The sequence below is a fragment of the Linepithema humile genome, chromosome 5 (genome assembly GCF_040581485.1).
Source record: "Linepithema humile isolate Giens D197 chromosome 5, Lhum_UNIL_v1.0, whole genome shotgun sequence".
NCBI lineage: Eukaryota > Metazoa > Arthropoda > Insecta > Hymenoptera > Formicidae > Linepithema > Linepithema humile.
This window is the reverse complement of record NC_090132.1, coordinates 21,631,997-21,645,163: the sequence shown is the minus strand read 5'-3', so window position 1 is coordinate 21,645,163 and position 13,167 is coordinate 21,631,997. Positions and strand designations below refer to the sequence as shown.

At 38.8% G+C, this 13,167-nt stretch overlaps 1 protein-coding gene across 4 annotated transcripts in view; it reads right to left on the bottom strand.

The window, feature by feature from the left end:
• Positions 1–2,567: 2,567 nt before the first annotated feature.
• cv-2 (crossveinless 2) overlaps positions 2,568–13,167 on the bottom strand; it is a 36,336-nt gene continuing 25,736 nt past the window's right edge. For all 4 annotated transcript variants that reach the window (XM_067355555.1, XM_012369340.2, XM_012369331.2 and 1 more), the window contains exons 4-11: positions 10,934–11,033; positions 10,016–10,192; positions 9,321–9,503; positions 8,158–8,420; positions 7,677–7,833; positions 7,415–7,602; positions 6,684–7,081; positions 2,568–6,246 (exon numbers count right to left, since the gene is read on the bottom strand). In XM_067355555.1, coding sequence (XP_067211656.1) covers positions 5,982–6,246; positions 6,684–7,081; positions 7,415–7,602; positions 7,677–7,833; positions 8,158–8,420; positions 9,321–9,503; positions 10,016–10,192; positions 10,934–11,033 — 1,731 coding nt within the window. In that variant the 3' untranslated portion in view covers positions 2,568–5,981. The remainder of the gene's footprint in view (positions 6,247–6,683; positions 7,082–7,414; positions 7,603–7,676; positions 7,834–8,157; positions 8,421–9,320; positions 9,504–10,015; positions 10,193–10,933; positions 11,034–13,167) is intronic.

Sequence of the window (13,167 nt, the reverse complement as noted above, 5' to 3'; positions counted from 1 at the left end):
TAATTCAAAATATGATATTGGGACATAAATCTCATTTTCTTGATTTATAAAAAAATTATACTTTGCAGTAATAGTTTTGGAAAATTGTGAACTTTGAAAAGACTTAAATATGCTGATTGTTAAAGGAAATTTTTAGGATGAATTATTTTTCTATCTTTGCTTTACTATACCTCTGTCGAGCTGGCCCCCCCACCTTGCACAAATGAAAAAACTAATAGCGCAAAGTTATAAGCTATTTATGAGCTTTCATATTCCGCAAATTAAAATTTTTGAGCTCGTCACGCTGAGCATGAATTTAATGTTTTTCATGCTCAGCGTGACGAGCTCAAAAATTTTAATTTGCGGAATATGAAAGCTTATAAATAGCTTATAACTTTGCGCTATTAGTTTTTTCATTTGTGCAAGGTGGGGGGGCCAGCTCGACAGGGGTCTTTACTATTGCATTGGGCAATATAATTTTTAGATTAATTCTTACAAACTCTCTAGCTACAAATGCATACACTGATTTTTTACTTAATGTATATTAATAGAAACACCTTTTCTTTATTTCAACATTTTTTATATATATTTATTTATCTTTTTTATATCTTTAAGATATAAAATAATTTTGTTGAAGTTATATACAATCGTAAAAATATTGAAATTTTTCTCAGTTCATATTTAATAAATGTTTCAATTTAAAGTTCATGATAATTGCTTTATAAAAGAGCAGTTTTGATATTTTGATAATTAATATTTTGAAATCAGATAAATCAATATATATAAGGATGAAGAGATACATTATACATTATTTTACAGGCGTCTCACAATATACTGTGATATTTTGTTTTTAATTTTAACTTGAAAAAGGCAAAAGAAATAATATATAAAATATGCTTTCTACTAGAAAAGATAGTCAAATCTGAGAAGGACAATTGATTCGATTTTTGTTCCATAGATGGCGCCACCGTAGCAGGCGCTATCTTCCGTTTAGTTTTTATAGAACATTCAACCGCGCGAATACTTGCCGGTCGTTGCGTTGATATTTCTTGCGATTATTGTAGTAAATAGTGTTGTACAAGTGAAATTATATCTCGTACTAATTCTTTACATTGCACGAACATTAAAGAGTTAGGAAATTGTTTACGATCGGTGCGATATTCCGCGATTCACGGTCGTCTGTTACAACGGTTCATTTTCAAACAGATTTGCCTGAATCTTTGTAATGAATTTCTTGGAGTTTGGCGAGACGGCTGGCCATCCATTTGTTATCGTGGCATTTTCTCTGGTGTTTTTTTTTTTGTAAGTGATAATACTTTTTTTGTAATGCTACATAATATTTAAGGAAATGAGCGAAATAATGGCGCAAATTTTGATCTGAAGGAATATATTTCCGGCGCTTAATTGATTCGATGTCTCGCTTACAGATGACGCTACTAGAGCAAACGCCATCTTCGTTTTAGTCTTCGAGAAACTTTCAATCGCGCGAATATCCGTCGACCGCCGTGCAGATTATTTCGTGATTAATATCGTAAATAGTGTTACGCGAGTGAAGTTGCGATTTTGTATTAATTCTCGGGATTGTGTGATTGCCGAAGAAGCTGCAAGCCGCTCACGATGATGGCGATAATTCGTAATTCGCAGTTACGTATTTTCGTCGCAGCAGGAACAGTCCATTTTCAGACTGATTTTCTCCAATTTTTTTACCCACTTTTTTGGAGTGCGGCTTTCTTGAAATTCGAAGACAAGGTTGATATTCTGTTCTCATGGCGTTTCTTTCTGCGTTTCTTTCTGCGTTTTTCAGGTAAGTGCTAAAATTTTCGTTTATAATTATATTTAGAACCCAAAACGATAGTATGATTATTGACCGCGCGGAAAGAGCATATATCTTAAATTTATTCGATCCGATATCACGATCAGGAAAAGCGTTATTGGAGCAAATCGCCATCTATCTTTTAGTCTCCGCAATATTTTTAAATACGCAAGAACTTGTCGATCAGGTCATTTTCGCGATTAACACAACAAATCATGTCACGCATACCACAAACGCATACGAAATCGCGGCTCATGTTTATTCTTGGTTTCGCCAAAAAATTTACAAATTGTTCACGATTCGTGATCGCGTTATTTTTGTCGGTCGTAGTTACGGTCTGTTTTTAAACAAATCTTCATGAATTTTCTCTAAGATTTTATTGGAATGTGTTTGCCGCGAATCAGCGACGAGAGTGAGGTTATCACAGCAATTTTCCTTGGGTTTTTGAGGTAAATAATAACACGATTATTATTCTCTATGAAAAAAAAATGAAAATTTATCAAAGGCTGTAATAAAATATCAAAATATTTAGAATGCATAATTTACGCGGTGCTTGAAAGCTAAAATAGATTAAAAGCTAAAATAGATAAAATAGCTCAAATAAATAAAATAATCTATATAATAAAGCAAATATTGCTCTATCTGTGTGTTTCTGTTACAAATTTTGTAGCGCTTTTTTAATAATAGATTCATTTGGATGATATAGCACTTTTGTCTTCTTTGTGTAATTTATCTTTGAATAGAGAGAGAAAAAAAGTATTATACAAACGCAACGTCTACGAATATAATTGATTTATTACTCGTATTTGTATTCTATGCTATAATTCTACTCTAGGATTGACAAAAATTGGCTAACGCTTTGGACTACCCAGTATACAGAGATAGTTTGATTCTTCTCATCAAAATTTGTCAGTGATTGTTAATTATGATATATTTCGGCTATGTACAGTTTCGCTAAGTTGAAAAATCGCTTCTTTATCGTTTTTCGCAGATAAGTTGTATACAAGAACTCTGCCGCAAAGTTTTGATAAAAATAAAAGAGAAGAATTGATAGGTTCGATAGGAAGGGAAAGAGAAAATAGAACAAAGAAACAGAGTAAAAAAAGAAAATAATAAACAGAGAATTATTATAAAAATCGTGGCACGTTATTAAAAATCATAATTAGTGCTTGCTTAACGTTAATAATCGTATCTTTCTATGTACAATTTGTAAACGTCTCGCTAAAGCTAAAATAAACATCTACGTTATTCACTAAGTAAATATATATAAAAAAGTATATCCCCTCGTCGAAGACGAAGCAGGAAAACGCTCCCTCTTATTTCTACTTGATGAAAATGTAAGAGTCTAATAAACCGCGGACCTGTGAATCCAAAGATCTGTAGGAGTAGGAGCCCACATTATCCGTGAAATAAAAAATCGACGAAATAAGATATTTATGATATTTTTAATATAAATTTTGACTCTAGAAATGGAGACATTAATTTGCAAATCTACAAATTTGTTTCTGCAAGCACATGTGAAATTACGGTGAGGTAGATGTATAGATCTAAGTTTTTATGGATTTAAATTCATAGATATATCAATTTATTGGAAATACTATTATTAGGCATTTATAAATCTCATATTTCAAATAAAATCATGAACTTATGGATTGAAAAGTCATTGAATTGTGAATTTATAAAAATTAGTGTACATGATATTTTAGAAATTTATAGAATTTACGATTTACGGATCTTGGGTTCAATTCAAGGAATTTAAAAAATAAAAATTTACAGAACTATAAAATACGAATCTATAAATTCAAAAGTCAGTGAAAAATATGTTGCAAAATGGATATACAAATGTGGGTTTCAGTGTTCGCGCAGATCTATGGACTTCGAGTATCCGCAGGTTTATACATATATATTTCTACGTGTGTACATATAATCGATCCACACGTAGTTCGATTGTATTAATTGGGATGTACATACTATGCCGCGAGCCTGCTCATCGGCCGAAATACTGCACGGTGCTCCAAAACATTACAAGACATCGCCACTCGCTACAAAATCGTCCTCACGATTTCGAACATATTGATCTTCTTCAATCAATATATGTCTATGCGTATTGCCCTAGGGCTCCATTTTTGATATTTATTTTGGGTGACCATATATATATGTCCCAGTGAAGTATATACAAAATTAACAAGGCAGCGTTCATGAGATTATTAAAAGTAAGAATTTCCATATTTCTGATGCTCGTGAGATTATAACACAATCTGTCATAATACATTTTGTCACATTAAGTCACAGTCGAGTTAGTATCATATTAATTTGCATCACATTAATTTTGTTTGATAACAATTCAATATCTCGCGCACAAAGAATGATCTGGCATCGAATGTATCATTCTCGTTTCACGATACATACACGAGCTTATACACCTATACATGGTTCAGAAGTAAACTGCGCTAAGTATTAATGTTACGCTAAATGTAAACTATGAGTTTTTTGTGCTTCACTTTGCGACACAAGATCATCCATTTTCCGCTTTTATGCACGACCGTAACCACGCGAGTAATTTGACTCGCGCTGCTTCCTTTCGGATCTACGGAATTTCGCATGGAATCATGATACACACACGTGAGATCCATATTTCCGGGCGTCATGGCTGCGTACTTGTGCTGCTGTGACCCACGTGAGATTTTCGTGCGAACGAGCGCGAAATCACCGCCGCTCCGCGTCGACGGATAGTTGATACTAGGGAAACACTCGAGTTAGAGTTTGACTGAAATAAATTAATTACAGTAGAAATTTTATATTAATTTAGATTCGATAATTTTTTTAGATACAAATAATTCATTAAAAAAAAGAATGGTTAAGTCTAAGATCAATAAACTATTTGAATTTCGGATGTTAACTTTAAGAAACTTGAAATTAAATTGACAATGAGTACCTATTTAATTTGAAAACTATCATACTGTGCCGTAAAATCTAACTTTTACATTAAAATGGATCTGTAAAGAAATATTTGTATTCTAAATTATATATTCCTTTATTGCAATTCCTTAAAGGACTATAATACACACTGGAAAAGATTGCATATTTCGTATTTTGAAAAATGTATTTTCTACTATTAGTTATATTACAAAATTACAAAATTAAATTAAGAACGAAACATTAAAACAAAGCAAAAAAATTAATTCTTTTTCTTTTTCAACAATCAAAATAAAATTTTTGTATATTATTCTTTTTATATAATTGTTATTGGCATGATACTGATGTAACTTGACATTTTTGCTTGATGAAATCATGAAAAGATATTCTAACTCGAGTGCGTCCCTAGTCACTACTCGACGTTACTAACACGGGGGCACAGGAACTCACTGTTAATGCATATTGATACGAAGTGGTGACTAGTAGATTCTCGTCGAGCACTCCGCCACGTCCGGTCTGTACGCTCTCGCAGACAGAAGGAATTGTCGGGGATAGAAAGAGAGATAATATCGCGAAAAATGTTAAAGAGGAGGCGTACCTCGAGTCGAGAGAAAATTTCAACTATTTTGCGCTTTATCATCGTAGCAGTTACGTTTGTCATAATACAATACGATTATTTCGATGGCGTTTCAATCGGTTGTATATTTGCTCGCGTTGCATTCGCAGTGAAACTTTTCTGTCGCATTAACAGTCCATTGCCGCTTCTCATTATAGACGGCAGACTTATAAGTATCGTATGCATTATGTTGCTCTACGAATAAATAAGCATTTATGAATACATATTCCGAATTAATCCGTCGCGGTACGTGTCACAAGCTGCTAAGAAGAGCGCTTCATTCTTTATTTTATTCGCGTTTCATTAACGAATGTTCAATTCAGAATTTTTATCTTATTGAGCAGAAAGTTTATTTTCGGTGGGAACCGCTGTGTTAAAATTAAAAAAAAAAAAAAAAATTTTTCTTCAATTATTTTGCGTTTTAGAGATGGATGATATCACAAGGCAAACGTGCATTGGTTAATTTGTTACAACTTCTCCTCTTTTTTTCATTCTTTGGATATCTCGAACAGGAAAAAAGTAAGAAGGTTTATAAGTATATAGAATCTCGCTAAATGCATACAGAATGTATACAAAGTTCGGTGCGAACGTTCTCGCTGCACCGTTCTCGGGATAGAATTTCTACGGACCGAACGTGGCGGCGGACAAAATACGCGATTAATGTAGACGACGAGCGAGATTGGTTATTGTAGCCGGACTCGTTGACTGGTCCCAAACGGTCCGACACCTCGTGGCCTTCCGCCAGTGCGGCAGCTGGATGCCGAGCCGTTTGCATTCGTGCGCATACGCCATGAAGGACTCGCAGTAGCAATGCTCGGTCGGGCACTCGCACATATCTTGAAGGCAGGCCTTGTGGTACATCGCCGGATTCACCTTCTTGTGGCAGGGATCGAAGATCTGCGATCTCAGTCGACTGCACAATCTATAATCGCGAGAAGTAAATTATGTAACGTTGGAAATTAATTACAAGCCGTTTATTTCGAAAGAGATAAACAAAATTTTGAAAACGTTGATAACGATATCAAGGATGATAATTAAAAGTATAAAACAAAAAGAATTACTAACCGAACGATATGGATTAATTATAGATTGTCACCAGCTTGACGGCAACATCTGCTTCTCGCATTAGTCTTAACGTTAGGATCGTATTTATAATTGTAAATATTATAAGGATATTAGAGGAATTATTTTCTGATTTTTATTTGCACGAAATGTCATATGAAGTGAATATATGGATATATATAATGATAATCAATATGTATAGTGATAATGGATTTTTCAATTAGTGATAACTTGGGAAAATATTATTATATTCTTGAGAAGGTTAAATTGGATAGGGCTGAGCAATTTAATTTATACCGGTGATCCTTCCTTCCGCGACAACGTCTCTCCCTATCGATATTTCCAAGTCTCGGGGCTCGGGTGCACATCTTCTTGGCGCCCACTGTCCAGGATTGGCCGAACTGTTGCGGATCCTGCAACAGCCGGCCGCGTCGCGTAGTAAAGTCGTCCTTGGCTTGGGAATTGAAATTACCGCAGAGACCGCACAGTCGACCCCTGTACGATGCAGGCGCGGATACCTCGAGAAAGCTGATGCCGTCCCAGAGGACCTTGATCCCGATTTGCGTGTTGACGATCACACTCTCGGCCGTACGGTTGATATCCAGTAGGTTACCGAAGCGATAAGGAACGTTCACCCTCTTCCTGTTTACCTTCACTCTCATTTTCTGGCCAAGGTTCACTTTCATGTTGCCGATCTGCAACATGATCGCGCGGGACGCGAATAGAATGAGGGTTTCTGTCTATCGATAAATTTGATGACGCGACTCTTTCTAATATAATAGAGCGACAGAGGCTCTCAAGTCAAACAATTTGTCAATCAAAATTTCTAGTTTACATAAATTAAAAGTTACGAATTATCTTCTCGAGGAAGCAGTGAAGTGTGTGAAGTAAAAATTTGAATACAGTAATATTGGTGAAAATAACTTTCTTAGCTTTAAAAATTAGCTTGTTCTATCCGATTCAAAGAACAATGTAATCTCGTTTCGCACTACATTAGTATTAAAATTTTCGAGCAATTTGGTGCGCACCTTTATCGCGATAGTCTTGGTCCATGCTGAAGATTTCGTCTTTCTGGCGTCGTTAGTTACGCGTATGCTAAAAGTGTGACCGACGCAATCGGAAACCAGCTGGTACTTGCACGCCCCTTTGAAGCTGTAGAATTTACCGTCAAAGGTGCGGTAGTGCGGATCTCCGAAAACCGTGCAAACTCCGTCTTCTAGAAAAATGAATAAATTCTCGTTGTAAACATCGAAATCATATTGGGTTAGTGATAATGTAAAGTACACTCACTCTCGACGCATCGCGGACAGCATTGACCCTCCGGATGCTCCAACTTGGAGTTTGGTGGACAGGAAGATAACAACGGACACATAGGCATTGCGCAGCGCACTATGCCCTGCTTGCAGGTGCACGCCTTACAGGAATCAAGCTTCCAATCTTCGCCATCCTGCCTAGGACAAAAAAAGGACGTTTAAACCAGAACAAGACGAGACTGACAATGAGACGAGACTAAATCTGAAATGTGAACGATTTTGAACTAGCAGTATCTCACGAAAATTAAAAGAAATCTAAATTAGTGGCAAAATCTAAATCTTATTCGAGCAGGTTTCTTTTATTTTCTATCAAGATCTCGATATTGCACAGCGGTTCACTCCTCGATAGTTGTTTAGTTCGATTTCTCGCCTCGCGCGCGCCGCAGTATATCCGTTATCGCGTTACCCGCACGCGGAGGATAAAATTGCACGACGACAAACAAAAGTGTGACACTCGCCTTGTAAGTTCTTCCGCCGTAAGAACAGGAGGCCTTGCTCTCCTCGACGAGCGGGCACTGCCGGCAGCAGCGTCCGTTGTGGGGGATGGTCTGAAGATCTCTGGGACATTCCAGCACCGGACAGGTCTCCTTAGAGCACGTAATCACTGAATTGTGGCAGGTGCATCGCGCGCAAGGCTCCGGCGAAAATTGACTGCCCGTGCTGTGCAACTCCGTGCCGAGCATACACGCGCCTCTCGGCGGCGGGAAAAATCTTCCGCTGCCTGCATGAAAAAAAAAGAGCGCTTTTAACCTTTTAACTTAAATATGCGCTGTCGCAAGTGATTGCGTATTAAGCAAGACACTCTGAATCATTTTCTTCTCACGTTGCAATTACGAATTGCGATCGCGCGAATAACTGTATCTATTCTTTTATCTCCAATCTCGTAGAATATACAAATGATACTTGATGGTGCGCAACATTTGTAGATTTTATGTAGATTTTATGTTAATTTTATGTATTATTCATTAGCATTTAAAACAAAATACCTGTTTCTCCTCGCTATCACTTATTTGCAACTATCGCGGTGCATTTTACACTTTGAATTATATTTTCATTGTAGAATTTGAAAACCGCGGTGAAATATTCGCAGTTAAATGACAGCGCGTATTCTTGGATGGTTAGATGACAATCGTAATATTACGTGCGGCTGGTTTTTGCGCAATTGCGACATTGGAAAATAATCAGATTCGCATGAAACCGGTTCGCGCCTCTGGTATTGTGTGAAAGATCGGAATGACCTATAAATCCAAAGTGACTTTAATTGTTTGTGCAATTGCTTAGAAAATGTTGCTTTTGAAAAATGTTCTCGCGAAATGAGAGTCCGATCATTAATTCCTCGGCATTGAAGTGCTCGTGCAACAAAACAATCTCGTATCTTTATATAAAATTACGCCCACGTACAATTGTTGCGCTCCTACGTCGTAAAGAAATAATAAAGTTATCATCGAATCTAAATTGAAAATATGTACAAACAATTATTAATTGAAAGAATAGATTTGAATATTAGAAGAGTAGATTTGCTTTTCTTTTTTAAATGAGTCGCGTGTTAATTCAGATGTAATTTCCATGCAGTGGCGCGAGATTCATCTCGAATAATGAAAATTATGTAACCTCCTTTCACCTTGACAGCGCGGGCAACATTTCCCGTCATCTTGAACGATCATCGGGGAAGGACAATTGAGCACCGGACAGGCCTGCTTCGCGCAGATGAGATCTCCCTTGTTGCACCTGCAGGTTACGCAGGGGTCCTCCGTCGTTGTCACCGACCTATCCGCCGTGACCTTCTGTCCGTTCACTAGACATCCTGCAAAATACAACGAGATCGAACGTTTGCGCTTACTATTTTTCTCTTTATATCCGGTTACGAAGCCGTTGTTTGGCTCGCATATATATTAATTTATTCGAAACGTGTATGTATCACACAATGCGGAAAGGTATGATGTACGAAAAGGTCACAGTTATAAGATTCGGAGAATGCGAGTTTTTACGACGACATCATGGTTAAGACATTAAGTTCACAAGGTTATGTTGCTCCAAAGAGGCGGGAAAAAAAAATCAGAAAAGGAGAAAAAGACCATTACACACACGCATTATCGTCCATTCGTTTTTCGTCGGGTAGAGGCGGTGCTGTAATTTTCAATCATTATCGTTCTCCCCTCGTTATATCGAGGGAACATTCCAGCCTTAATTGCGCGGCGGGATGCATTCAGGGGATCGTGAGAAATATTTGTGAGATTAGCGTGGATAATTAGCAGCAGCAGCAGCAGCAATATTAAGGGAGGAAGGGAGAGGGTGAAGAAGAAAAATATTACGCACCGTCACATACAGGACAGCATTGGCCAGGTGGGGCCGGTTTCGGCTTGGAGCAGGGCGTGTAACATCGTAGCTTTGACTCCGTGACGACGCCCGCCTTGCAGACGAATATCTGGCACGGGTTGTTCGACTCCCTCCATTCCGTGTCCGATGCGTGATAAACGCCGTTGTGTATGCACCCTGCGCTCCACAAAAGCGACCGAAGTCGTCTAAGTGCAATTATCTATGCTCGGAATCGCGTGATTCCGGGAAATTGGTCACGTAATTCATTTATTTGGGAATTAAATAGAGACGTTAGATATTCATTTTTAGGCGAACGATTATTCGCGTGGCTCGAACGTTACATTTTTGTACAGCTATTCGAATAGGAGCGGAGTGAGTTATCAGAATAATATGCTAATTGATATAGAAATATTTATCTGTTCCACTTTTCAGAAATAACCGTTGTGTCGGCGATATCATGTTATGTTCCTTGCATGTTGTCAGTCACTCGGATATTTTATCGCAGTCTGATCGTGTTTAGAAACTTCTTCTCCAGATATTTCCCAGACGGATTTTGTCGTCGGTAGGCGAGTTGACTTACGTCATCATTAACATAATTAATAGGGAACGATAACGCGGGCCTCGCACGAGCATCTGTCAGCTACGTGTCGTAAACAGAGACAGCCGCGTGAGACTGTGACGCTAAAGTTCCCCGGGTTTATCACCGTGTCGGCGAACAGAAGTGCCTTTGTACCCCGGGAACAATGCTCCGTCAGCATTCCGCGAGTTCTCGCCTTTCCTTCGTACCGCCACCGACACACTCTTTCTTTATCGTTCCTCCCCGCATTTCTCCCATCCTGGTCGCGGCGCAAACTCGTTCGAGCCAATTAGGACGATTAGGATAATTAGCCGAATTAGCGGACGGACGAGCGTTCGTACCTGTGCACCTGCGGCAGCATTCGTTGTCGTGTGGGTCCACTAGCGCGTAGCAGCCTTCGATGTTCGGACACTGGTGTTTCAAGCACTCCACGAATCCGTTCTGAAAAGGAACGAGACGAGATTTACTTCTCTCACGTGCGATAACGGAGACACACGGACTCATTTAGAAGTTACAAACTTTCTCTCGGTTAGTTTTCCTATATCTGCGCCCTAGAGAAAGCGTCAACTGCTCAGACACCCTCGTAGAGGAAGAGGGAAAAGTTTCAACGTATTTATAATGTTATATAAGGAAAAGGAATATGTCGCTGCGCGAATGCGATTTATCATTCTCGGAGTATAATCTGCTTTATGCGCGGAATAATGGATTCAAAGATGATGACTTGCTGAAGTCACCGATTGCTCGCGCGGTTTCGTCGAAGAGACGGTTTCGTCACGTTTTGGCACGAGGAAAATCGCGTGGCGCGTGAGCTCCCGAGAAAAGAATGTAGGCATTCTAAATAAAACGTATTATAAATCGGGAATTTCTTCGGCGATTGAGTCACACCGCTACGCGACGGCGGTAGCGACGAAATTCCGGTTTTTTTTATCGTCCTTGTCTTGTTCCGATTCCACGTTCACGTCCGCGTTATCGCCTTCCAGTAATTATTTCTCCGGTTTCGTTATCGGGTTCTATAATTGAATGTCTTCACGGATTTATCTTCTATCAGAATTACGTAAAGTAATTTAATATCGAACGTATGACACGCGCGAGATGGGCCCTAATTAAGCCACGAAAGGAAGCTCTCTGTTTTTCAGACTCCCTCGCCTAAAACGAACGTTTCTACGCAACGCGATCGAAAATTAATTATTTCCGCGAACAAAAATGGACAATGCATCGAGAAACGGTCAAAGATGTAGGAAAGTTAACTAGAGAAGTTTAATTGACAAGCATTTGACAGTTAAAAGTTTTTCCTTTTCTACTTTCTATTTTTTTAATATTATTAATTATTGCGCGAGTTTTATTCTTATTACAATAGGAACGTAAATAAATATCTGCATAAACAAGCTCTCATGACCAGCAAACGTGCGTCCGTCCGGATCACTTATAGTCGCTTCTCATAAATCGTGAATGATTGATTGCGGCCGATTGCTTGGGCGCAACAAACAAACAATTATGTCACACGCCGCCGCCGGCACGCCGCTTGTTGCAACAGCAACAGCAGCGGTAGCAACGGTGGCGGCGGCGGGACGAAAACAAGAAGCCTCATCTCGGTCGGCCACGAGTCGACGAGTCAATGAACCAAACGCGCAGATAAATCGCCGCGGTCGCGCTAAGATCACTCGCGATGCAGTCGCGGTACGTCGAGAGAGAGATGCATCGAGGCTACGGCGGCGCGTCATAAGATGCACACGCGAGCGAGCGTGTACGAGCCGACGACCGACGAGCGACGCGTATGCGTGCGTATATACGTGCATTCGTCGTGCGTACGCCAATATACGCGCGACGCGCGCGAATCGATCACGTCGAACGGATCGAAGTGGAAATTCCTCTCTTTGACCTTTCGAACCAGGCCAGGCTACTTTAACCCCTTTAACCATTCCATCACCACATGGCGCTGCTTCGTCGGGCGATAACACATATAATCTGCGAATTGGACTATGAAAACGGTCACGCCGCTTTGATTCTCCCTCGGCCTCCCTCGCGGTTTTTTCCTCTTAAGAGAAACCATATCGGTTTCAATGATGCGAACCTTTCCGCGATTCTCGCTAGCTTGTCAACATGTTCGATATATTCTCGCCGTGTTTCTACGTCGCATTCGCATTTCTACTTCACATTGATTTCACCGCGTGTCCCAACATCGCGTTTATTTACGAATTCTCTTTGCTAAATTTTCAATCGATTTCTTGTAGATGATTATACTCCAAATTTTCACTTCTCAATCGTATATCTTGATTTATTACAGAGATCTATTTCTATATCTTCTATAAATTTTAAGTTTACAGATCTTTATTATAATTAAGTCGTGAGCTAAAATTTTTGAACAAAAAATAAGACCTCTTTATTTGTTCATTGAATTTGCACCTTAAATCATTTTGCGATCAATACACCCAAAGTATGCGAGTGAGATTTACAAGTGAAATATCATCAGTCTACATAATACGTAATTATTATATTTTTTTCACATTACGCGGTGATCCTTCTTTTTAAAAGTGAATACTCTAAATTGAAAAGTATCTATGTGCCAAATCTGAAA